The sequence below is a fragment of the Falco biarmicus genome, chromosome Z (genome assembly GCF_023638135.1).
Source record: "Falco biarmicus isolate bFalBia1 chromosome Z, bFalBia1.pri, whole genome shotgun sequence".
Taxonomy (NCBI): domain Eukaryota; kingdom Metazoa; phylum Chordata; class Aves; order Falconiformes; family Falconidae; genus Falco; species Falco biarmicus.
The window spans coordinates 49,039,761-49,064,216 of record NC_079311.1 but is presented as its reverse complement, the minus strand read 5'-3'; the positions used below and the strand labels follow the sequence as shown (position 1 = coordinate 49,064,216).

At 39.7% G+C, this 24,456-nt stretch overlaps 1 protein-coding gene across 5 annotated transcripts in view; it reads right to left on the bottom strand.

Moving 5' to 3' along the window:
- Positions 1–24,456, bottom strand: part of SLC24A2 (solute carrier family 24 member 2) — a 111,258-nt gene that overhangs the window by 5,823 nt on the left and 80,979 nt on the right. For all 5 annotated transcript variants that reach the window (XM_056325182.1, XM_056325181.1, XM_056325183.1 and 2 more), the window contains 3 exons: positions 21,483–21,578; positions 19,698–19,786; positions 3,764–3,892 (listed from right to left, as the gene is read on the bottom strand). In XM_056325182.1, coding sequence (XP_056181157.1) covers positions 3,764–3,892; positions 19,698–19,786; positions 21,483–21,578 — 314 coding nt within the window. The remainder of the gene's footprint in view (positions 1–3,763; positions 3,893–19,697; positions 19,787–21,482; positions 21,579–24,456) is intronic.

Sequence of the window (24,456 nt, the reverse complement as noted above, 5' to 3'; positions counted from 1 at the left end):
TTCCTTGTCTGTCTTAGCCAATCCTTTCCCAGTAAAATCAATTGATAAGCAGCAGTTCAAGAGTAAGACTACTTTTCCCCCCCCCCCCAAAAGGAGAACATTTAAACTTAAAAAGGACAGAATTTAAAGCTTGTACATATTACAGGCAATGAAATCAAGAATGGACTCCATAGATGCTGCTATATAATTTGCACATAGATGACATTTTAAAAAAGCAGTAATGAGAGTGCTGATTCTTTTTCAGATGCTGGATTTTATTTCCAGATTATAATAATACTCATGCTTATTTTGTAACTAATTACAGCATTCTTTTGAGATTTATCTCATTGCAACTCCCTAGCTCTTGGAAATATAGAGAGCTGCCAGTTCCAAGCATCTTCCTAGAAGAATTAGTCAGAGACAGCAGACAGCAATACTTCTCTCCACCTTTTCTGGTAGCTGTTGTGACCGTTGCCTTGTAAAGACGGAGAGCTAAGTTTATTACCAATTGTTGTAATTGGTAATAATTGTTGTGGTCATGGTAACAGACAATTGAGAAAAGTCACGGCTCATGCAGTTCACATGCTGTTTTCTTTCAACAAAAGAGGAAGAATTTTGTAATTTCACTGTAGATGGGTTGGGTTGGTACTGTTCCTGTCTATCAGCAATCTTAAGGACATTTTTCTTGATACACTTCTGTATTGATTTCATGCCAGTGTCTGAAAAACAGGACTTTAAGTGGCAAGAATGATCCAGGTATGAAGGTTTTTATTGTCTAAGAGCCTGATGCTGATGGATAGTGAGTACTAAATAATTTGCAAAGTAACTAGCTTAATTTTAGCCTGTATCATTACCAACATATTTACTTTACACTTAACCTGAATGAATCATATGTTTATCTTGTATATAAATTTATCTGCATTGCAAGCTTTGATTTTCCTTTCATACTTGACAGTGCTTAAATCTGATTACTCAGAACCTGCTCCTGTAACTGGATCTGTGCAGGAACATCCTGTCCTTGTCCCCTTGGTAACAGTGCATCTCTGTATGGCAACAAGAGTTCATGTAAGTTGTACCTCTTAATTGGTAATGGGAATTTGCAGAGAAACAACGAACTGCCCCATATGGGTCCAGTGACAGCAGGACTGGAGCCCTGAGAGCCATTTTTCTGGCCTGTAACACAGAGGGATGGACAGTACAGTACGGCTATAACAAAAGATGGTGTTCAATATCTGCCACTGACCCGCTGGGCCACCTTGGTCACGTCATTTTCCTTTCAGTCAGTCAATATCCCTTACTGCAGGAGCTGGACAGTTACATTTGTGGCCTTTACGGACACACTGGGGAAATAAGCTATTGGTACAGGAACAATACCCATTACTGTTCAAAACATCTGAACAAAAAGTCAGGTACAAAATTCCCCAAGGGCACACATACCTCTGGTGTACTGCCAGCAACGTTATTGATGTTACAGTAAGGATTTTAATATATACTGGCTTAATGTAAGCATGTATTATTAAGGCACTAAACACACATTAGAACATGTCAGCTATTGAATCAGCTGAAAGTTAGTTGGAGTAATGCATAATCTACCCTAAGTATATAAAAATCTGCATGTATGTACATCAGAGCATAAGACAGCAAGGATTTTTCTAACTTTATAAGCAGAGACCTTGGATATGAAATTTTTTTTCTAGGGCTTCTGAGTTTCATGTGGCTAAATATAGCTTGGTATAGTACAAATAAATGCAGTCAAACTGTCTTCATTATGTGGAGATAAAATATATTTCAGAAAAGAGACTCTAGGAGGAAAGCTGAACTAATTTTTGAAAAGTGGACACACAGAGGATGTCAAAGGCTCCATATGGTCTCTCAAATCAATAGCTAGCGCACAAGTATTCATTTTATATACCCACATTCTGATCTGAGCATCCTGATGAAGAATTTGGGTTGCTGGCTAAAATTACCATACTTGCAAATCAAGCCCCTCATGACAGGCTTACCTACAAAAACTATTTAAGTATTATTTTAGGTTTGTTTTAATTTTTGCCTCACAGATTTAATGGAAAACTGTTTTCTGATGCACATGCTGAGCTGTGATATTGGGGTTTGGTTTTGTTAGGAAGGGACTATCAGGGATGGCACACAGACAAAAGTGAGGCAGTATTAGAGACAAACACACTAATAAAGAGTCCTTGCAAAGTAGACAGTTTATGCAGTCATCTGGTTAATTCTTTGACAGCAATGTTCAAGGTAAGCAGCTTGTCATAGTGACACAGCCTGGTACCTACTTTGTTATTACTACATGCAATTACAAACTACATTTCTTTTACTGCTGTATAAAAGCTACTCCTTTCAGCCAATGACTTTTTAAAACTCTGTTGCCTGTTGACATATCTGGCATATACAACTGTGCTTATCTTTTGGGTTACCACAGGGTATTTTAACTGCACGTTGTCAGTATGTCAGTTCTGTTGTGAACAATACTAGTGTTAATAACCATGCACATCACACAGTTGCATGCAACTTCTTGAGATACTTGCTTTCCAAACCCATTATTTTAACAACCCTTCTCATTTGTATAGTACAGAATACTGGATAAGGCTAGATGTCTGTTGATGTTAACTTCAGATTTCCAAAATTCAAAATAACGTACATACTTATTTCTTAGCAGTACTTGCTCATTCTGGGTCAAAAAATCAAAAAAATGACAGGGATAACTTTGAATGATAAAACGAGGGTATAAATACAGAAATAAACAATCTTGAAATTCATGTAGTATGCTCTCTGTGTTAACAAACAAGTGTTTATCAGAGTTATCTGAAAAGTTAAAGTTTAAAGACTGGAAGGGAAAACATCAGTTTATATCCTTTGAAAGACAATTATCTAAAAAGAAATCAAGAGGTCTTATTTTAGCTTGTTTCTTGCTCCGAATTGCAGTTTTCCAATGCGTGGGATGGGAAAGTTTTTCAGTGTGTGTGAGGAGGAAAAAAGAATTCAGGATGTTGATTTATAACATTATAAGCTGTACATCCCTCTCACAGCAGTTTTAAATCTATTTTTGATCCAGAACAGAAAAGAGATTCAAACACTACTAAAGGATCTTTTCAGCTCTTGACTTTTTTTCTTTTACTTTCCATGAGCCTCCCCAGTCAGGTCTATTTTTATATGTGAATATGAAAGTGGTAAGATTTGATAACTTGTCACAGTAAGTCATTTGTATTAATAGCCTTACATCAAGCTGTGTTTGGGATGAAACTAGCAAGTATTTCACACATGGAAGGACTTAGGGATCTTGTTCTAATATGAAAATCAAAAGATGACAACTAGAAGACAAAGGTCTAGTAGAACATGCATTTAAGAGAAATGTGTATCATTACTTTTGAAACACAGAGAAAATTTAGACAGTCTAAAATCTTTCCAGTTGTACTCTTTAGGGCACTACAGATGAACAGACTTCCTCAGCACTTATGTGATATTCAGTGGAGATCTAGACATGCAGATGTGAAGGCCCCAAAGAAGTTCTAAAATCTTCCACTTTATGTTGTAAAATATTAGTGAATACAAATGGCAATCTTAACAGAGCTATTACCAACCAGTTGCCCATAAGCACCCATTCGAAGATTTGAAGACTGGTGCTGTGACCTTTTCTTCAAGAAGAAACTATTAAAGAAAATCATTAGCTCCATTTTTACATAAATCCACTACAGTACCCTTTTTGGCATTTAACTACAGAGCCACCCTGTTGTGCAAAACAAACTGACTTACAACAACAGTTACTTACAGGTTTTCTGACATCCGGGAGGGAAGCCCACAGTGGAAAAACAATGGGTAACACAAGAAGGTAGGTGAGCTGCTTGCGTGGGGTGTCAGGCCAGGCCAGGCTGAGAGGCTGGTCCTCATCCTCTTCGTTCTGTAAGAAAAGCCGCAGTAAGGAGGATATTGAAGTGGATGAATGAGGTTAGGGATTCTTCAAAGAGAAGTCCTGAGGACTGTGCTGTATTTTACTGAGAACCCATGGCGGATGAAAACACTGCATTAACACCACACCTACCTAGCAACATCAGCTAGGACAGAGCAAAAAGATTCTGGCCAGACTGAAGAATCCCTGCAGCACAGGCTGCCTGAGGGCATCCATTTGAGGCTATGCTGTCAGTGATGCTGGTGCCCAGGGAGCACGGAGCAGTTTGGTGCCTCCTACCTGGAGGGGAATCTTGTGCCTCAGGTACATCTTGGGATGTGGGCTAGTCCAGTCAAGGATAAAAAGTGGTGTGGACTGCACCAGGCCTGGCCACATAGATAAAGACAGGGAGAGAGACAAAGATAGAGATCGGGGCAGGGGACAGAGAGATGGAGACAGAGAGAGGTGTGTGTGCGTGTGTGTGAACACACACACAAACATATATGTGCATATAAATAGAAATATCTGTATGTGCATATGTATGTATACATATATCTAACTTTTTAAGCTTTTCTGAGTAACGTAACAAGTTACAATTTAAGATATATCTATATACACACATGTATATACACATGTGTATGTATATGTATATATATATGTACATGTACATGTATATGTATTTTCTTGTTCAGAGGACCATAGGGTAATTTAGGCTTGCAGGGTCCTGGGGAGCTCCACTGCCCAGCCAGAGGGAGTCAGACCAGGCTGCTCAGGGCTCTGACACTCAAACTGAGAAACCCCCAAGGATGGAGATGGCGCAGCCTTCCTGGGTGCCGGCTCCACCACTGGGCTGTCCCCGTGGAGAAAAGGCTTCCCCTTATCTCCAGCCTGAACTTCTTGTGTTTAGATCAGCCACAACGCAGCAGTCTTCTTAACAACTTGGTGCTAAAACTAAAGACATTCTTCTCCTGTTTGTGTAGCTGATTTTCATATCTATCTCTAGTCTCCTTTTTATGAGTATGCTGTGCGCCTGTCACCTCTACTTCAGAGTAGGGGTATGGGGACCTTCTCCAGCGACAGAAAACCTTTTGGCTGCCACAACACTTCTCTTCCGTTAGACTGCTCCTGCTAACGAAATGGAGCCCTCTCAGACTGCTACAGAAAGAAAGTGAGCATGATTCAGCCTTTTGGCTGTATGTATTAAAGTAACTTTTACACTTTTAATATAGGTAGGCAATGTCTCCAGAATTCCACATGGATCTAACTTGATATATCACAGAATAAGGCAATGGAAAAAATGGCCCGAATGGTTCTTTCACACAGATGGGTGTAATGCCTGTTAAGCCTGTGGAAAGTTTCCTAGGGAGTTCAGTGAAAGCTAAAGAAGTCCAAAAAAGAGTCCCTGGTGAAAACTCTGTTTGTTTGAGAGCATGAGTGGTATACAACTACTTCCTCACATAGTGTTCTTGTTTTCTTCTTTTGCAAAAAGATAGCAATTGAGAATTCAGTCCTCTCTGCAGTGTGCAAGTTACTCTTCTCATAAATTTACAATGCAGGTTTCTTGTCAGTTATTTCCCTGTCTTAAGATGGCTTACATAAACCTTATATCAATGCTGTAAGAAGCAGTCATTTGAACGGCCACGTCAGTTATTTTTTTCTAAGCATAAGAGTTATTGGTGAAATGTCACCATATGTTGGTATTGTTCATAACATTTGCTACTTACTGCTAATTTTGATTGAAGAGCCATTATGAACTCCTGAATTGTTCAACTACTCAGCTAGCTGAACTGATAGTACCTACAGAGGCAAGCTCAACTCTTAGCTCAGGCTCTTTCATCATGTCTGTATTACCTGACACTGGTGGACTGGAAGAAAATCACTATTTAACTCCTGACACATTGACAAGCTGCAGCTACTTTTACAGTTATGTGTTGATGTCAGCAGAAGACAGCATTTTGTTAACCCCTACCTACACTTTATGAAACTCCCACCTTGCATGATGGTAACTGTGCATTACTGTGAGATGGCAGTAAAGTGAACAGGTATAAAGTGAATAGGTATAATCATTAAAATATTTTTTAAAAATACATAGGCACAATTTGACACAGTCCACACAGTACTTAAGAAGCTGCTGAGCAGCTTAGAAGGCTAGTTTTTGCCTTTAGCTTTCAGCTCTTTACCAAAGCGGGCAGATGATCTGTACTTCACTGCTGCAGTCTACCGAAGCCTGACTTCTGGGTGACTGGTCTGGTGCTGGAGTGTGTGGGGCTACTTCCTAAACACCAAATCCATTCCTTTTCCATTCTGGTAGATAGTGTTGGGATGGGGAAATCAATCAGAGACGGATGCTCAGCTGTGAAATACGACGACTGAGGTAAAATTTGAGTGCAAAGGGACCAACTGAAGGGTTGCCTAGGTAACTCTTTCTGAGTGGCCTGTGTATAATACAAGCAGTGGACTCAGCTGGAATAAAGCTCCATAAATGACTGCTTCATAAACAGCACTGAAGGACAAAGTACTTCCTCAATTGCCGTCTTTAGAAATTAGCCATGATTAAAAACTGTACTTAATCACAACAAAGGCTTTACGTTAGTTTGAGCTTGCACGAGTCTGCAAAATGTACAGAAATCAATACCTAAGCTGGTTCATGCAGTACTATACTAGTACAGACGGTACATCAGCACTGGGCCTCATTCTGGTCTCATGTCTATGTCAAACAGCACTGGGCTAGCATGAGCCCACAAGCAACATAACTGGCTATAGCAAAGGACCACAAAGAATTACATATGGAGACTGCCAGATGTCTCCTGAGAAACCTTGATCTATCTGTTTGAGATATTTTCACCTTCAGGTTGTGCTGCTTTATCCATTTCCCCCAGGACAACTAACCCCGAAACATAAGGCCAGACTTGAGCTCACAGTGCTTTTTCTTGCTAGTGTAACTCCAGGATGCCTTACAGATGCTACAGTCTGGATCACCATTTCCTATTTCATAAATCAGAATCAGCATATGATTTTCAAATGCTGACCTTCTAAAAATCAGTGGAAATAAGGAAGTTCAATGTATTTGTAGATCTAGCTTCCATGAATTTCAAAGGAATTTTGAACTATACACTGAGGTTGAAGATAGGAAAGGGAAATAATTTTGGCAGCTATAAAACCACGCAAATGTGACTGTCATGCTCCAGACTAAGCATCAGTGATATAAAATAACTCAGCACAGATTTGTGGCAGAGATTGCACACACTGTCTACGGCCCCAGCCTATCTACAATGTACATACTGAATACACATTCTCACTCTTTGTAGAAACTAATACTAAAACAAGAGTTTTGTCTGTATAATGAAAACTCAGCACTTGCAATGTTCAGTATGGTTCTCTTCTGCAATGCTGAGAAAAAAACATAATGATAACATGATATATACATTGGAATTCAGTTGCCTAAACACATGTATGGTGGTGCCATTTTTGAAGCCTTCTGGTATCTCACTTGACCTCCACATGCCCCATAAGAAGTGGGAATATTCTGCTAGTTTATGACATACCTGCTATCATGATGTAAAAATCTCCATTTCTCTAGGCCAACTCAGGTGGTACCACCTACCCATCTATATGCAAATGAGTCCTACTTCAAAACTCACTCCCTGTTATGACTCTGTAGCTCATTAGCTTTAAAGATACTGGAGTGAACACATGGGAAAGCTGGATTAGTTGACATTATGAACTCCAATGATAATACAGTATCTACACAAAGTTTCATTAAATTCACACAAATTTAACTGCTGTCACAAAAGCACAGGTCATATTATAGTAAATACATAAATATAAAGTAAAACCTGAAGCTGTACAGACAATCACAGTTCTCCTACATTTCCAAATTAATTTTGGTGACTTGCCTGAAAGGATTGTCCAGAATACTAATGAACATAAAACTGAACAGTTTACTTATATTAATACAAATAGCGTTAATACCAAGTGTTCTACGTAGTCATTAAACACATCGGTACCATCCCTGGCAGAAATGACTGCCATCAGTATCGCTTTCTCTTAACTAGCATGAACATCTGAAGACCTTTTCCCAGGCTTCATTTAAAGGTTGATATCTGGTAGGCAATAAGTGTATTGGGGGAGGTAGAAGAAGATAAAGTAGTGTAAAATCTCTGCAGTTTTTTATAATATGCTAAGATTGACTGGACTAAAGAAGATAGAAACAGCCATATTAGAGAGTCAGACCAAAGGCCCATTTACACCATACCTTGCTCCTGGCAATGATCAGATAGGGGCACTCAGGGAATAAGCATTGGAATGGGGCATATTTTTTCATCATTCCACAAATAGAATTCATAGAAATTTTAGGTTGGAAAAGACTCTTACGATCATGAAGTCCAGTTGTAAACCTAACACTGCCAAGTCGCCCTAAACCATGTCCCTAAGTGCCACATCTGCATGCCTTTAAAGACCTTCAGGGATGGTCACTCAGCCACCTCCCTGGGCAGCCTGTTCCAATGCTTGACAGCCCTTTCAGTGGAGAATTTTTTCCTAACATCCATTCTAAACCTCCTGTGGCACAACTTGAGGCCGTTTCCTCTTGTCCAATCACTTGTTACTTGGGAGAAGAGATGGACACTCATTCTACAGGCCTACAACCTCCTTTCAGGTAGCTGCAGGGTGTGATAAGGTCTCCCCTGAGCCTCCTCTTCTCCAGGCCAAACAGCCCCGGTTCCCTCAGCTGCTCCTCATAAGACTTGTTCTCTAGACCCTTGCACAGCTCCGTTGCCCTCCTCTGGCCACGCTCCAGCACCTCCATGGCCCTCTTGCAGTGAGGGGCCCAAACCTGAACACAGCGTTCGAGGTGCGGCCTCACCAGTGCCCAGGACAGGGGGACCATCGCTGCCCTGGTCCTGCTGGCCACACTGTGTCTGGTACCAGCCAGGGTGCTGCTGGCCGCCTTGGCCACCTGGGCACACTGCTGGCTCACGCTCAGCCGGCTGTGGACCAGCACCCCCAGGCCCTTTCCCACCAGGCCCTTTCCAGCCGCTCTGCCCCAGCCTGTAGCGCCGTGTGGGGCTGCTGTGACCCAAGGGCAGGACCCGGCACTGAGCCCTGTTGAACCTCACAGGAATGGCCTCGGCCCATCGCTCCAGCCTGCCCAGGTCCCTCTGCACAGCCTGCCTGCCCTAAGGACAGCAACACTCCCCCCAGCCTGGTGTCACCTGCAAACTTACTGAGGGTGCACTCAGTCCCCTTGTCCAGACTGTTGATAAAGACATTAAACAGAACCGGCCCCAATACTAAGCCCTGAGGAACTCCACTTGTGACTGGCCACCAACAGCATTTAACTCCACTCACCACAACCCTTTCAGCCCAGCCATTCGGTCAGTTTTCCACTCGGTGAACAGCACAGCCATCCAAGCCATGAGAAGCCAGTTTCTCTATGACAATGTTGTGGGAAATGGTGTCAAAGGCTTTACTGAAGTCTCGGCAGACCACGTCCACAGCCCTTCCCTCATCCACTAAGCACGTCATCTTGTCATAGAAGGAGAGCAGGTTAGTCAAGCAGGACCATGCTGACTCAGCCAGACCACCTGGCTGTCCTGTATGCGCCATGTGACGGCACTCAGGATGATCTGCTCCATAACCTTCCCCGGCACCAGTGCCAGGCTGACAGGCCTGTAGCTCCCCAGATCCTCCTTGCAGCCCATCTTGTAGATGGGCATCAGACTGGCTAACCTCCAGTCAACTGGGACCTCCCCAGTTAGCCAGGACTGCTGATAAGTGATTGCAAGTGGCTTGGTGAACACTTCTGCCAGCTCCCTCAGTACCCTTGAGTGGATCCTTGTGTGTGTCTGAGTGGTGTAGCCTGCAGGTTGTTAACCATTTCCCCTTGGATTATGGGGCTTCGTTCAGCTCCCCATCCCGGTCTTCCAGGTCAGGGGGCTGGGTAGCCTGAGAACAACGGGTCTTACTGAGACAAAGAAGGCATTAAGTACACCAAACTTTTTTCCTCATCCTTTATCATTATGTTTCCCCCCACATCCAATAAAGGATGGAGATTCTCCTTAGCCCTCTTTTTGTTGTAAATGTATTTATAGTAAGGGTTTTTTTTTGTCTTTTGCTGTGGTGGCCACATTAAGTTCTAGTTGGCTTTGGGCCTTCAATGTCCTCCCTGTACAACCTCACAACATCCTTGTAGCTTTCCTGACTTGCCTGCCCCTTCTTCCAATGTTCATAAATTAGTTTTTTCCTGAGTTCCAGCCAAAACTCTCTGTTCATTTAGATCTGTCTTCTTCCCTGCTGGCCCACCTTTTAGCACATGGGGACAGCCCACTCCTGCATCTTTAAGACTTCCTTCTTGAAGAATGTCCATCCATCCTGGACATCTTGGCTATTCAGGACTGTCTCCCAAGGGACTACATCAACCAGGCTCCTAAACAGGCCAAAGTTGGCCCTCCAGAAGTCTGAGGTAAGTTCTGTTGACCCCCTCCTTACTTCTCCAAGAATCGAAAACTTACCATTTCATGATCTCTGTGCCCAAAATGGCCTCCAACCACCACGCCACCCACAACTCCTTCTCTGTTTGCAAACAACAGATCCAGCAGGGCACCTTGCCTAGTTGGCTCCCTCACCAGCTGCGTCAGGAGCTCCAGGAACCTCCTAGACTGTTTCCTCTTTGCTACATTGTATTTCCAGCTGACATCTGGTAAATCAAAGTCCCCCATGAGCACTCAATTTAGTGATTGCGAGACTTGTCCTAGCTGCTTATGGAATATTTAATCTGACCCTTCATCCTGGTTGGATTGTCAATAGCAGACTCCCATCATGGTACCTGCCTTCATGGCCTTCCCCCTGATCCTTACCCATAAACACTCGACCCTTTTATCATTTTTGTCAACCTCCAGACAGTTAAAACACTCCCTAACATATGGGGCTATCCACCACCTCTCCTTCCTTCTGAAGAGTTTGTAGACATGGATTGCAGCACTCCGGTTGTGTGAGTTGTCCCACCATATTTCTGATATTACAACTATATCATAATTTTCCAGCTGCCCATTGGCTTCCAGCTCCTCCTTTGGCTGCCCATGCTGTGTGCATTGGTGTAGATGAACTTCAGTTGGGCTGTTGATCCTGCCACCTTTTTTTTGGGGATGCCCTAATTCCTATGTGACTGTTCTCAGGTGCTTCTGTGGTTTCCAACACATCAACAACCCTTATGTCTTTGCTGCTGTTTGGATCTCCATCCCCTACATACAATGAGATGGCTAAGGTGCTGTGTGCATTAGCACAGGGACATTTCAAATGTGCTCTAGTGTACTCGGAGCATCATGGGGCACACTGTTCCTCAAACATGGGTGTGCCACCTTCAGGCTTATCTCTAGCGAGCCTGGTTTTATCCCTTTCCCTCTTCAAAACTAGTTTAAAGCTCTTTCAATGAGCCCTGCTAACTTGCTGTGCAAAGATCCTCTTCCCTCTTTGAGACAGGTGTACCCCATCTGTCACCAGCAAGACTGCTGTTATGTAGATCAAACCCATGATCAATAAACCCCAAAGTCTGCCAGTGACACAGTCTCAGAGCTGGTTATTGATTTGCTGGGTCTTCCTGTTTCTTCCTTCGTCATTCGCTACAATTGGAAGGATAGAGGAGAACAATACTTGTGCTTCTAATCCCCTAACTAGTCATTAAAGGTTTAGACATAAGCTGCATTAGGTCTTCATATATAATAGTCATTAATGTGTTTCTGTGAAACTCTCATTAGCTGTGATAATTATTTCTACTCTTTATTTATTGTATCCTTATTTTTCTTGCTTGTGTTTGGGACTGTCTTTTTTGTGACATATACATTTGCAGTGCTGAATATCATATGTATACTCATGCCTAGATGGGATGGATGTGGTACCCTAGTGCACATTAATCAATAATGATAACTGAATTAATTATCCAATAGGAAAATGCTCACTTTGCATATTCTACCAGGGTTAATGAGATACCTTTTTTTACACTACAAAAAATATAGTTATGATGCCCTATTTTCAAGCAATGAGATTAGAAGTATGGTTTTGCTCTGTGTTCTCTTTTACACATCTGTAACATTCTTTTCTTTTACACCACTTTATGTATACTCATAACCCTATTCTTTCCTATTTTTGCTACTTCAATTCTTCTATGTAACTCATTACAAATAATGAAAAAGGTACCAAATCTGTGGATGATTGATCTTTCACCAGTTCTTCATCCAAGAATGTCTATCTAATACTTGTCTGTAATTCCACAGAAGTCTCTTATTGGTTTGCTCTGGACTGGTCTGACAACTTTTCACAATTTCCCAAGAAAATTTTTGCAAGCAGAGGCAATGATGATATATATCATTATATAAACAATACAAACATATGGTGACACTTAATCAATAAGTATTTTGTTTATAAACAACAATTTATGGCAAACTCCATCTGCCAAAGTCACTGCTTCTAGCAAACATCAGAAAATCATTGTCTCCATGGATGCTTATGCTCACACTATCTTAGGAATAACAGTTGTTTTTCTGGCACAACATCAAACTGCATTTTTATACTTTTTTTCCTGACAGTAGAACAAAATGGAAAATAATTACAATGAACAAATTGAAACTTATCTAAAATACTGAATCTGTCACTATTTACCAACTAGTCTGTATTGTATAATAGCTATAGCATATGAATTACAAATATTATACTCCGAGAGTTATTCTGTTAGCCCAACTAAGCTGAAAAGCTGAGCTATAAATTCTCATACTTGTACATCATGTGCATTTTGACTTGTGGTATCATTAATCAGTACAGAATTATCATTAGGACTCCACAAGAAAGGAAACTGCAGACAGGAGCTATTTGCAGTTCAACTTATGCTAAAGTATAGATATTGTACCACTTATAAAAAGGCAATTTCTTTCTTTGCCTGCTAGTGCTGCAAAAGTCTGCTGAGGTTTTTTTTTTTTTTTTCTTGGAAATGAAGAGCTCTGTACAACCCAACTTCTCAAAATAAGTGATTCAAGAAAAAAATATGGTGTCTTAAAATGTTACCTGTCTCAGAGGCAAGTACTGATTTTCAGAATTGAAACTGATTTTCTCCTTTAGAATAGCAAATCTCACATTAATTTATTTCACCAGAAAGGAAGAGGACAATGTCAGTTGGAGCCCTACTGTGAACTGCCTCATGTCTCTCCTTTCTGTTTCTTGTCTGTAACTTGAATCACTCATTTATGTTCTCCTACCTCTCATTTAGAAAAATAATATCTGAAAGAAGGTGAGATGCTGTCAGTACAGTAGTATGCAATTTCTATGGGGTAACTAAGACAGAAAACAACATCTTTCCTCAAGAATTCTTGAGTAAAATTCAAGCAGGGAGTAAAATTAAATCCCTGCACTTTCAGAATACAGTCTGTATACATGGATGCTCTTCTCAGGGCAGCTAATTTGTATGAATCCTCTCTGCACTGTGAACTCACTGAGAAGAGCTACCTTTTCAGTGGAGCCTATGGGGAGAAGCAAGGCTCAGGTAGGTATTCACTCCAGACTGCTACTGCTGCTTGCATTCTCTTAGGCTCTTGCACAAATGAAAGCACTGCTCCTGGAGCTTACATGCAGTTTTTTATGTCCATGTTACTGTCAGCACACTTTGGGGAATCTGAACACAAATACTCAGAATGTAATAGTGAAAACTGCAGTCAGACCACCAGGAGAAGTAACAGCTACAGTGCGATGGAGATAGATCTGAAGAATAAGCCATTGTCTTCACACTGCTTTTCACTGTCCTAGTTTTCAAGTCAGTCAGACTGGTATACAGCAGACAAAAGTGTGGAATAGGCAACTGACTAGTCTTGGGAAAATAAAGATCAATCCCTTTTGATGGCACCGCAATTCCATCAAGTTACGAAGAGCTACACCAGCAAATAAGATGCAGGCATTTACTTCAGACTGAGTGTAGCAACTGAAAAAAAACGTTTGGGCTTTGGAGAATCTATTTTTAATGATCAATGAAACAAATACCAGAGATGCTGGAATATATCATGGCCTTACAACAAAGGCAGCTCTCATGTTCTCTACACTCTCTCTAGGACACAGAAATGTTTAATATAGCCCAGAATCATTGGCTGAGACAGAGAACACAATGAAATTCTTACTGAAATTCATACATGCTAATTTGATGTAAATGGAGTGTGTACTCCAGGGCAGCTGAGATCTGTACCTACGAGGGGCTCTGTCCTGAAACACAGCCCACCATGCTGAGCTCTTTGGTGGGGAGGGCAAAACATGCTTTATCACAGTGCTGCTCAGGCAGGCGGGCTAGGTCCAATGAAAACAATAGAGTATTTGCAGCATCTTCCTATGACATGCAAGTTGCCTTGTGTTTTCATGGAAAAGTTATCTCTGACATGGTTGGCATGTAAACATTTTCCAGTGGAGTTTCCATGGAAACAGGTAAAAGTGTGCGCATGTGTATGTGTGCGTGCGTGTATATGCGTGTGTGTGTGTGTGTGTGTGTAGGCGGGAGGAAAAGGTGTTATCTTCAGATTGGAAACTATTTTTAGGAAAGCCACAGGTTAAAACGACTACGACTGAACACACTTAATCAAATGCTTGTTAAGAAGGTGGGGGGGGGAAGGGAGACAATTGGACTTCTCAGAAGGATCATGTCTCTGAAGGGCACCCTGTAAAACATTTAATGAGATAGTCAGTGTCCTTTTAGTCTTCTTTCATTTTCAGATACATGCTCAGTACCACTTTATGAAGCTTTATATAACAGTCTTCTCCTTTGTGGCAACCTGCTAAAGGTTGAGACAGAATGCTGTAAGCAGAGCAAAATCCCTGAGGAAGATGCAATATCCAGCAGGAGGGAAGGCAATTTCTGCCTGCAAATGAAGCAGGAACGTTGTACAGACCGTATGGTGGGAGGAGGTATTGTTCCCTGCTGTGCTGGTTAGGGGCTGGGAAGACCGCAGCCATCTGTCCTTCTCAGCTGAGGGTCCCTGTTTTATCAAAGTGTAGGACATCTGCTGCTGCTTACAGTGGCAGTGGGATTATGTGAGTCTTACTGTCTGGGACAAATAACTGGGTTGATGAGGACATTTTCTGGAAAGCCTTTTTGAATTTCAGCAGCATCAGGACATACTATCTTGTTGCTCAAGGGCTTGGGCTAGCAAAAGGACAGCAGAGTTCCCTCGAGGAGAGTGGACTGACAAGAATGGAGTTAAAGGCCTGTGAAAAAGGGAAAAACAAGACAAAGGAGTTTGGAAAAGACAAAGGAAGACAAAGGGGGGGGGGGGGGCGGGGGTGAGTGGGGGCTGTGGGGAAGGAAAGAAAAGTGAAATTCAGCCAGTTCATGAAACCTTGTGAAAGTTATTAACTGACAGTGTCTGTGACACTGTCTTGTGTAGTGTTTCAGCCCTGTGTAATTGAAAAAGGAACGGAGGAAAGAATAAGAGTCTGGAAAGCAAATAAAGATGACCAAAAAACCCCTAAAGAAACCAGAAGACGTATAAAGAAAACTAAAACACGGGCATTTGGAGTGTTATGCTTTCTTAAAAAGAACTTTAATTTACAAATATATGAAAATCAAAATACAACACAAAAGCCATCTTTTTCCCCCTTTCTTGCAGTCTTAGTCTGACGCCTGCCTTTCACAAGGGTCCTTTGCTCAACAGCATACTTTTAAAAGAACAGGGGTTTTATAAGTAAGATGGATTTATTTGCATATTCTCTTTGTTCTAGTGGAACATACAATTTTTAATGTACTTACTTTCAGACAATTTTAACTCCAGTACAGAACATCATATTACTGAAGTGCTTGCATCTAGGGATTTAGACCCAGACACCATTATCTGAACCAGTGAAAAGTAAGAAAAACCCGACAAATATGACTATGCTTGTTTTGCAAGAAGGAAAAGCATGAAGACCACAGTGGAACTTGGCAATGGAGAAGAAAGAATTAGAGCCTTATGCACATCTCCTGCATCCTCATTGCAAACACATTTTAGGAATACTTGATGATCTGCTATGTAATTACACCCATTTCTGAGCCCACAGTTTTCAGGACAACATTTGTTTCCCCAAAGGTGTATTTGAAGCTTGGTTCCTCAAGATGGACAGTGTCTCTAATTTTCTCAGTTCTAAATGATCATCATTGGGACATGGAGGCACTAAAGATAAGTTTTCTTAAAAGATTTTCTAAACAGCATTTATGGATCACAAAAACGTATCTCTGGACACAGACAAGTGGAAAATTGGAGAGAAGCAATTTTATACTCTATTTCCAAATTCCGACACTACAGCATTTCCTTTTGCATCAGAGTAAGGAAAAATCATCAAACATTCAAGCTTCCAGATTGAATTCTACCCAAGGAACAGAAGCAAATGATATCCTCAGTGTAAAATGGAGAATACTTGTTCACAAAAAGATCAAAATTCAAGAGTATTTGTAGGTCACGACTGAGCTGTAAAGGGTTTGTTCTTGTTGCTCAGCTTTAATGAGTTTTTGAAAGAGGAGAAACTGTTGATGAGGACTGGCTGCATACTATTCTGTGCCTTCAGTATTACTTCCCTGAACAGAGCTGCTTTTAGAACTGATACCGTTGTCTGTGAAGATACACTATTTTCTAAGGGTACGTAGCATCTGCATAAAGTTTGGAAGAGCTTGGGAGAACAATGACAGATTTCCCTTCCTCAGTTTCTAATCTTTGTCAAAGAAAAAGGTCATGTGAATGCATGTGTGACTTGTCACCCACACTTTATAAATCAGGAGTAATTCTATTAGTGTCAATATACAAAGCAGAAGGAAGCTGAATAGCCCAGTGTTAGTTTCAGAGTGATGCAACAGCTTGGAAGGGTGTATCAGGAAGCTGTGCACAAAAACCTAGGCAATACATTGAGGAAGGTTCCCTGTAGTACAGAGTAGGCACAGGACCTCATAGTGAAGTAGGGTCCCAAGTATCACAGAGACCTATTTATTTTTCATATGGATGAGTAGACTACTTTTATTACATCTTTTCAAAAATTCCAATATATACCTCTAAATTACAAAATAGGTTCCAGCATACCAATAACTGAAGGAGCCTGAGATAGCAGCAGATGTCAGGCTATCACTGGAAGAAGATAAAATTAGAAAGACCATTGGGGAGGATCCCAGCATGGGCAATCTCAAAATGTTATTAGGGGATTGCTATTTTTTATTGTGACAGCAGAAACCTGAAGTTCCTTCAGATTGATGGAAATAGTTCTGCAGAATCACTCCTCCACCAGTTACAAACCTCCCTGCTTGCTCTGTCTTGTCATTTGGATAAGGGTAAATAATGTATCCCACCTCTGGTACAGCACAATGGTTTTTCAGAGTGTGCTAATACTTGCTGAAATTAACATAGAAGTTCCACGCCCTCACTGAAAGTTTAAAATGTCTAAAGGGAGATGAGAGGAAGACATTGCTGAGTAATGTACTCTTGCAGTAATTTTCCCTTCTTACCCTGCAGTTGCTTGAAATTGAAACCATTGTCTTGAATGATGAGGCTGCTTGACCTTGTAGATTTGTGAACAAGCTCAGAAACTGCTTCATTACAATGCAAAATGATAGCATATGGACATTGCTGTGAGATGTGATTGCTTGAGATTGCTTTTCCTTCATTGTTTTCACTGAACATTCTCAGTGGAAAAAGTCTTACAATGCAGGAGCAGTTCCCCTCTTAAGCTACTGAACTCTAATGGAGTCTATTAGAGTTTTCATACATCCCACAGACTCATTTACATACATCTTAACAAGTTACACCAGGCTAAGTCATGCCTTAGTGACCTTTGAGAACAGAAGTCTAAAAGCCACTGTGCTTTGGATTTTGGTTGCTTTTCTGTTTTTAGGGGGTTTTTTTAAGGTTAAAAAATAGTCTAAAGACATATTTTACTGCAGTGGTGAGATCGGACTCTCAGAACAGGATCCGAAAATTGATCTTTCCTTACCTTAAAATGTTAAGTGTTGAAGTGTGGTGCTGAGATTTTTTATTACATAAATTTTACTCATCTCCTTTATGTAAGAGTAATGCTTTGTTGGGCTGACAAGGATCTTTAAGTAGCATGTCAGTCTGAACAACTTAGATTAACAGAAAAGGTAATTTAATGTTCTACTATGCTCTCCTTTCCATGAGGACTCATTATCATTACTGGTCATTTAGGATATCAAAACCCACCCGTCTCTTTAAGATCCTTCATTCTGATTCTCAATTTCTATTCCTAGAGACCAAAATTATCTTCTAACAGTGAAGAATTAAAGCTATCTGACAATATTTGGTGCACCAGCACACCAACTGGCCACAATCATCTTGTCATTTTTCCACCTTCATCTGTGTAAAGCAAACAGAATCTTTTCCCAAATACTCACCCTACTATACATCTCAGTGGTTTTTTTCAGTTTTACAGAAAAAATTTATAACCTCTCCCTGTTATAAGTATGTTTCAGTATAAATTATGCTCCTTGTGAGGGATTATTGTGTTTAGGAAGCAGCCAACAGACATAAACACACTCGATAACTTGCACACCACTTCTGTGGCTTGCAGAACCTTTCAAGGAAAGAATTTCACCTACTGTGATATTGCTCATGTCATGAAGAAGGCATGATGATCTCTGACTTGGACTAACAATTTTGTTAAATGATAAATAAGCAAAAGCAAATAAAATATCAAAACCTAAACCTGGGACAACTCAAACAAAACATGGCCATTGTCTTTTTCACATGCTTTTTCTGTATGTAAATGGAATGCAGCTCATCCCATTTTTAATGAAGGGAAGCTCATGTTATGGTATAGACCACTGCTCAGCCATCTTTTGCAGTACCTTTCTTGTCTCACTGTAGCCTAATGAGAAGACTAGTAAACTGCATAAACAAAGCCATCATAAAAGCTTCTGTGTCAAGGGTTATTTTTAAGAAGACTTTCTCTCTCCATGCAGGTTTTGCTGTTGCAGTCTAAACCAGCAGTGTCCAAGTTTAGCAAAATCTATTCACCAGCATTTTTCTACTTGTTTGCCTGCTTGGGATGCAGGTGGTAGTGATGAAATAAATTAAATATTAAAAGACAGTTAAAAAGGGCCTGGCAGGGCCAAAATTGGCAGTAAGCTATTCTTGAGAATTACAGCTTATTAAAAAAACCCAACAAACTAACTCAGCTGTATAGCTATTTCAGTAGCCATTGTGCAAGTTAAGTTACACAGTTACTTATTATCTACAAAAGGTGTATGTTAAAGTAAATACATTAAAGTGTTTAATTACTTCTTTTTCAAATTTTAACCATATGCAATAAAAGTCATAGAAACACTAGTATACTACATCTCATTCAGCTTAATTTGTTATTTGTCTCAAGGTAATAGAAAGCAGGATGGAGAAAAAGTTTGCGCACTGCTCTTCTTTTATAAGTACTTTTTAATTATCCCATGAAGCAAAACATGACAGGTTACCCTCTTAAGAGAACAGCTTTTGTTCAGTGTGATGACAAGCAGACAAGCAATTTCCATTAGCTATATTTACGGCTGCGAACATCTTATCTGATTACACAATAATACATTCCCTAAAAGAATACATTCCAGACTCCTACCTTACCTTACATTGAAGGGCAGAGAGGCACAAGAGAAGAGCTTTTATATAAGGCAAATCATACACTGGGTTCAGTTGTAAATGAAGACTAAATATATCATAGACAGTTCACATTAACAGTTTCTTGCTATTAAGATGTGTACTTCCAGTTAAATGCACAATCAAGCATCCAATATATTTACTAGCATTAAAAGAAAAAGAAGAATAAAAAATAAATTAACCTCTTCTTCAACGTTATGGGCGATTCCATTCTGTACTGGTCCTGAATCACTCGGTGGTGTTACTGCAACTTCCACTTTTGCACTTTTTTCTGTGGCATCATCCATAAACAAGAGTGAGAAAATAACAGAATAGAACATTAAGTAACAAATCTATTAGTGAAACTGCTGTTATATATTGAGTCTGAGAAAACCATCAAATACTGAAAGTGGATGAACATCTGCCTTTAAAACAGAGAGACAAAAATTCTGCCTTCTATTTGGCCAGTACACATTTTGAATAACATTCTTCTAAGTGGTGAGCTTGCATCTGAAGAAACTGTTCTACTGGTGCTCATGACCTAGAAAAAATTACATTGTTTGCAGTATTCAGTGCTCTTTGTTTATGCTCAGCTCACTCAGCCTAACACTTCAGGTAAAAAATGACATACAGCATTGTCCTCAGACATTAAACATTGCAGTTTGTTGCATTTACAGGTGAGGGGATATATTCAACAAGATACAACTTTCATAACAGAGTAACCCCTGCAATTAGTAAAGTAACTTTCAAGCTGTAACCATGCTCTTTCTCATCCAAAAAAATGTGGGAAAAGAGTAGATGGGTGGTCTACCAAGATCCAGTGATAGAGGATGATTTTTAAAACAGTATCCTGTAGTCCTTATGCTGAACTTTTACAGGAATTAAAAGGGATGAAACTGGGCCTTTGATTTCTGATGCCAAATTTACTCAAATTTATTCTTACTTTGACTACCTTGGAATTATCTAAACAGTAATTGCCACTTTAAGTATGTACTAGATAAAAATGTAAATGGCTAAACTTCCCTTGGACAATATAAAGTTAAGGGGAATAGTAACATGAAATGTCTAAGTCAAGTTCAACATGTCTTATGGTATGCTCTTGTGCACAGACGGAAATACAGCTGTCTAGTTACATTACCACTATCCTGAGATTCTTTTAAATTAAAAATCCGAGATCACAGCCACAGCAGAGGTGCCAGACTATCTGTAATTATTTCAGCGCCTGTGTGTTGTCTCTTAACCTTACAGCCAGCATTATGCTTTATTAACACTGTCCCATCCAACTGCTTGATTCTGGTAGCGAACAGAATCTAAACATAGCACAAGGTCAGAAAAAGTGTCAGATAATAAAATGATTCAGCTTTTATCAGCCACATCTGCATTTGGTTTTCTAATGCACAGAACATGCCAAGGTAAAGTAGAGAAAACAGGACATTGTACAGATTTTATTTTAGTATAGGAACTTTTGAACTGAAACACAAATTCTTACCCTTAATGGAAAAGAATAGTAAGCTAATTTTGCACAATTAGCACAGATGGGCCTAAATGACTCCCAGTGAGTAGCAGATAGACAAATCAAATTTTATATATGACAGTTGTTTCTCTTGGTGACAAGGGTGTTTCCACATAAAAGACACATTGTCCTACAGCAGCTCAATAAATTCATTTAATTTCCACATATAAACTGTGAGTAAATTCTGTCTTTCTATTTCTGGCATTTCAACACATACAAAAAATCAGCATCACTTTTTTTCTTTTCAACCCTGCTGGGAGGCTTTCTAGATGCCTTAACTGACTTTCTGCTTGCACTTAACTCCTGTCCTGTCCGTAAGTTTCATACTTTTTTGTATAGGGAGCAAAAATATTTTTACTGAGATAGCAGTAAAATTAAGTAGAAGGAGAAATTAATCTCTAAGCATTTTCAAGCAAAATTAAACAGCTAAAAAGACCCTCAGGAACAGGTGATAAATCTGTGCTGCTGCACTCACCATGATTAGCAGCTCCATTCTGCCTTTCACTGTCTTCCACCTGGCACTTCTTTTTGGCAATCTTATGCAGAATTGAGGCCCTTTCCTTGAACTTTCCTAAAAGAAAGCATTTTCATTATTAAAATGCAGACATTTTGAGACACAAAGTGTATTTGCCATAGCTTAGGCTCCATGAATCACTGCCGATAATCCATTTCCATCCATCCTCAAACAGCAAACATGTTAGTAAACGCTACCTGACATTCTCATACACACTTTTTATTTTTTAGTGGAAACAAAAATGTAATTTTTCTATTCTGAGAGCTTAGCAACAAATTGAACAAGAAACTGAAAACAAAAGCTATTATTTTTCTTCAGAAGCAGTCAGTAAAGTTCCACCTATAAGAGCGCTAGTGTAAGATTTCAGCCTAAAGAGAAGATGAACACATAAATAAAGCTATTATAAATAAACACAGTTTCAGATCTCAATTAGTAGTACAGTAAAACAGAATTTCAGATGAATCCATTTATTGAATCATGGTGACTGTGGTCACCTTTGTCACTTTGCACTCAGCTATGTGCCTGTGACTTCTGCAGATACTTCAGAAGGGGAAGAAGAAATGTCCTGAATACACAGTTCTTGTATCAGCTTCTCAAAGGTAAATTTTTTTCTCGTGCCCTGTGTTTTTTGCTTCCCATGATGTCAACCATGCAGTTCATTATCTAGACTGTCTCCAGGGCAACTCATCCTGTCTTAAGAGAGGTCCCAGGTCCTGTCACTCTTTATTGACCACTAAGTCCAAATGACACTTTCAAACTAGGTAATGTCAAAGATGGCAAATATTAAGTCAAATTCATTTAGTCCTTTCCCTACATTGGTTGATCTTTCTGTGTAAGGACTCTTTGGACAGCTCATGTCATGTAGAAAGATGACATATCTGCCTTTCTTTATTGTTATCTGCATTGTTATTGCTCTTTAGGTTTTCTTAAATCTTTTTAAAAATTATAACTGGTGGCTATAGCACAGTACACTTCTAATTAAGAACACTTTTACTATACAGGGCCCATAATTGTTTCAATACTTCATCTCCAGTTAAAAAAAACCAAAAAACAACAACAACAAAAACAAACATTGAAAACTTGTTGGTGTCCCTGTAGCAAAAACAGCGCAGGCTTTAAGACTAAAAGATATATCAATGGAATCACACAGTTGATTAACAGTGGAAAGTAAGAATGAGATGTCATGAATGAACTCAGTTGGATACAGTCACCGTTTCTAAGCTAAAATAAAAGACACATAAGAATAAATCATCAGTCAATAAAGAAATCCTCTCTTCCCTTCTCACAAATGGAAGATTCAAACCCCTGTACCAACACTTTTATATGTGAAGAAGCATATGCACAGTCCACAGGGAGTAGCAGCTATCATTTGCTGGGAAGAGGAATTTGTCAACAGCAAATCATATGGAAAGTAATAAAAATATCACAAAGATTTAATAAACTGTACTGACCTTTCAGCAATCCCTATCTTTTCACAAACACATTATGCTCCAAAAAAATAATTAGCCATTCACAATGGCAAAGATTATCTTTTTTGGTACATGGCACCTAGAATAAGATTGCCTGCAGAAGAGTATCTAAGCCTAGAAAACAGTCATAAATAGCAAGCCATCTCATTATTTCAATGCACAGGGTCAGTGGCAGAGGTTTTAGTTAGATGGGGAAGAAGAAACAGAGTTAAAGAAAAAGAAAAGCGAGAGAGAAAGGGAATTGCTTGGGATATCAGATTAGAGAAAGAAAAAACAAAGTAAAAAATGCAAAACATATTTCTAAATATTTTAAGCTGAAAGACTGAGTCAAGTCTGTTCCTAACTTTTGAAACACTAGAGGCATTTAAAAAGTGCTCATCCAGAAGCATGGCTAGATACAAAAAGATGCCTGCATAATTTTCATACAACAGGTACGTCAGTTTGCTAAGGGATCGCTTTAGGTTTCAGACTCCAACTCATGCTTCACGTTTCAGAATTTGGTTTGTGATATCCCAAATACTCGATCGCACTTTTTGCAAGTGATGCATATGATGTAACTGAGACATTTTCTGAGAATTATCTGTGGAACCATCCATGTCTTCACCTACTCCAGGATGGTGCAGGACTTTTTAATTTAAGGTTCCATTTTAAAAGTTTAATTGAAGTCATACAGAATTCTATAACAGTATTTTGTTTAAGACTGTTTTACATTGTTCAGGTTTCTTTTAATAGAGAAACTTGTGCCATTACTGAACTGAAAAGCCATGAGATTCACACTGCTTTAGATTAGCTTAACTGAGGTTATCTTAATTTTTTTTTTACATTTCCAAAAGCCTCCTGCCATCTTTAGAAGGGGCTTTACGTTGACTTTTAACATTGTAACTTACATTACTTCATTCAGGAGACTGCTTCAGAGTTATGAGTCACTATCATGGAAATTAACCTCAACATTTAAAACAGAAACTGTATTTTGTTTTCTTTTTATTTCTCAGTACATGCACGGTTCAGTTTACATTGTTTTACATCATTACTTTCCAGTTGGTTACACTCAGTTACAACTGGTGTGAGTAAACTACGAAAAGACATTAATACCAATTATCAAATGCATGAAACTGAGGAAAGCAGTAGTACTCGTCTGCCTGAAGGCAGTGAGATGTAAAAAGGCAGCAGAACCTCCCTCCCCTTCCCTGAGATTTTCCTCCTCCAAACCAAACCAAAACTTGTTCCATGAAGGGGAAGCACAGAGCCACCAGGAAAAAGGATCAGCTCAGGATATTCCTGTCATCCAAATATACAGAAAGCCCAGAGTTTTCATCTTAGGCACAGATGTCCTCTCATGCTTTTTTTTCTCACCTTTAGGCGGCGTTACTAAAATAATTCATAGGAATTTTATGATGCTGATCTTATTTCTAGGAGAAGGTAGGAGCTTATGTTTCCTCTTTTAACAGTTCTATGTACTATGGATT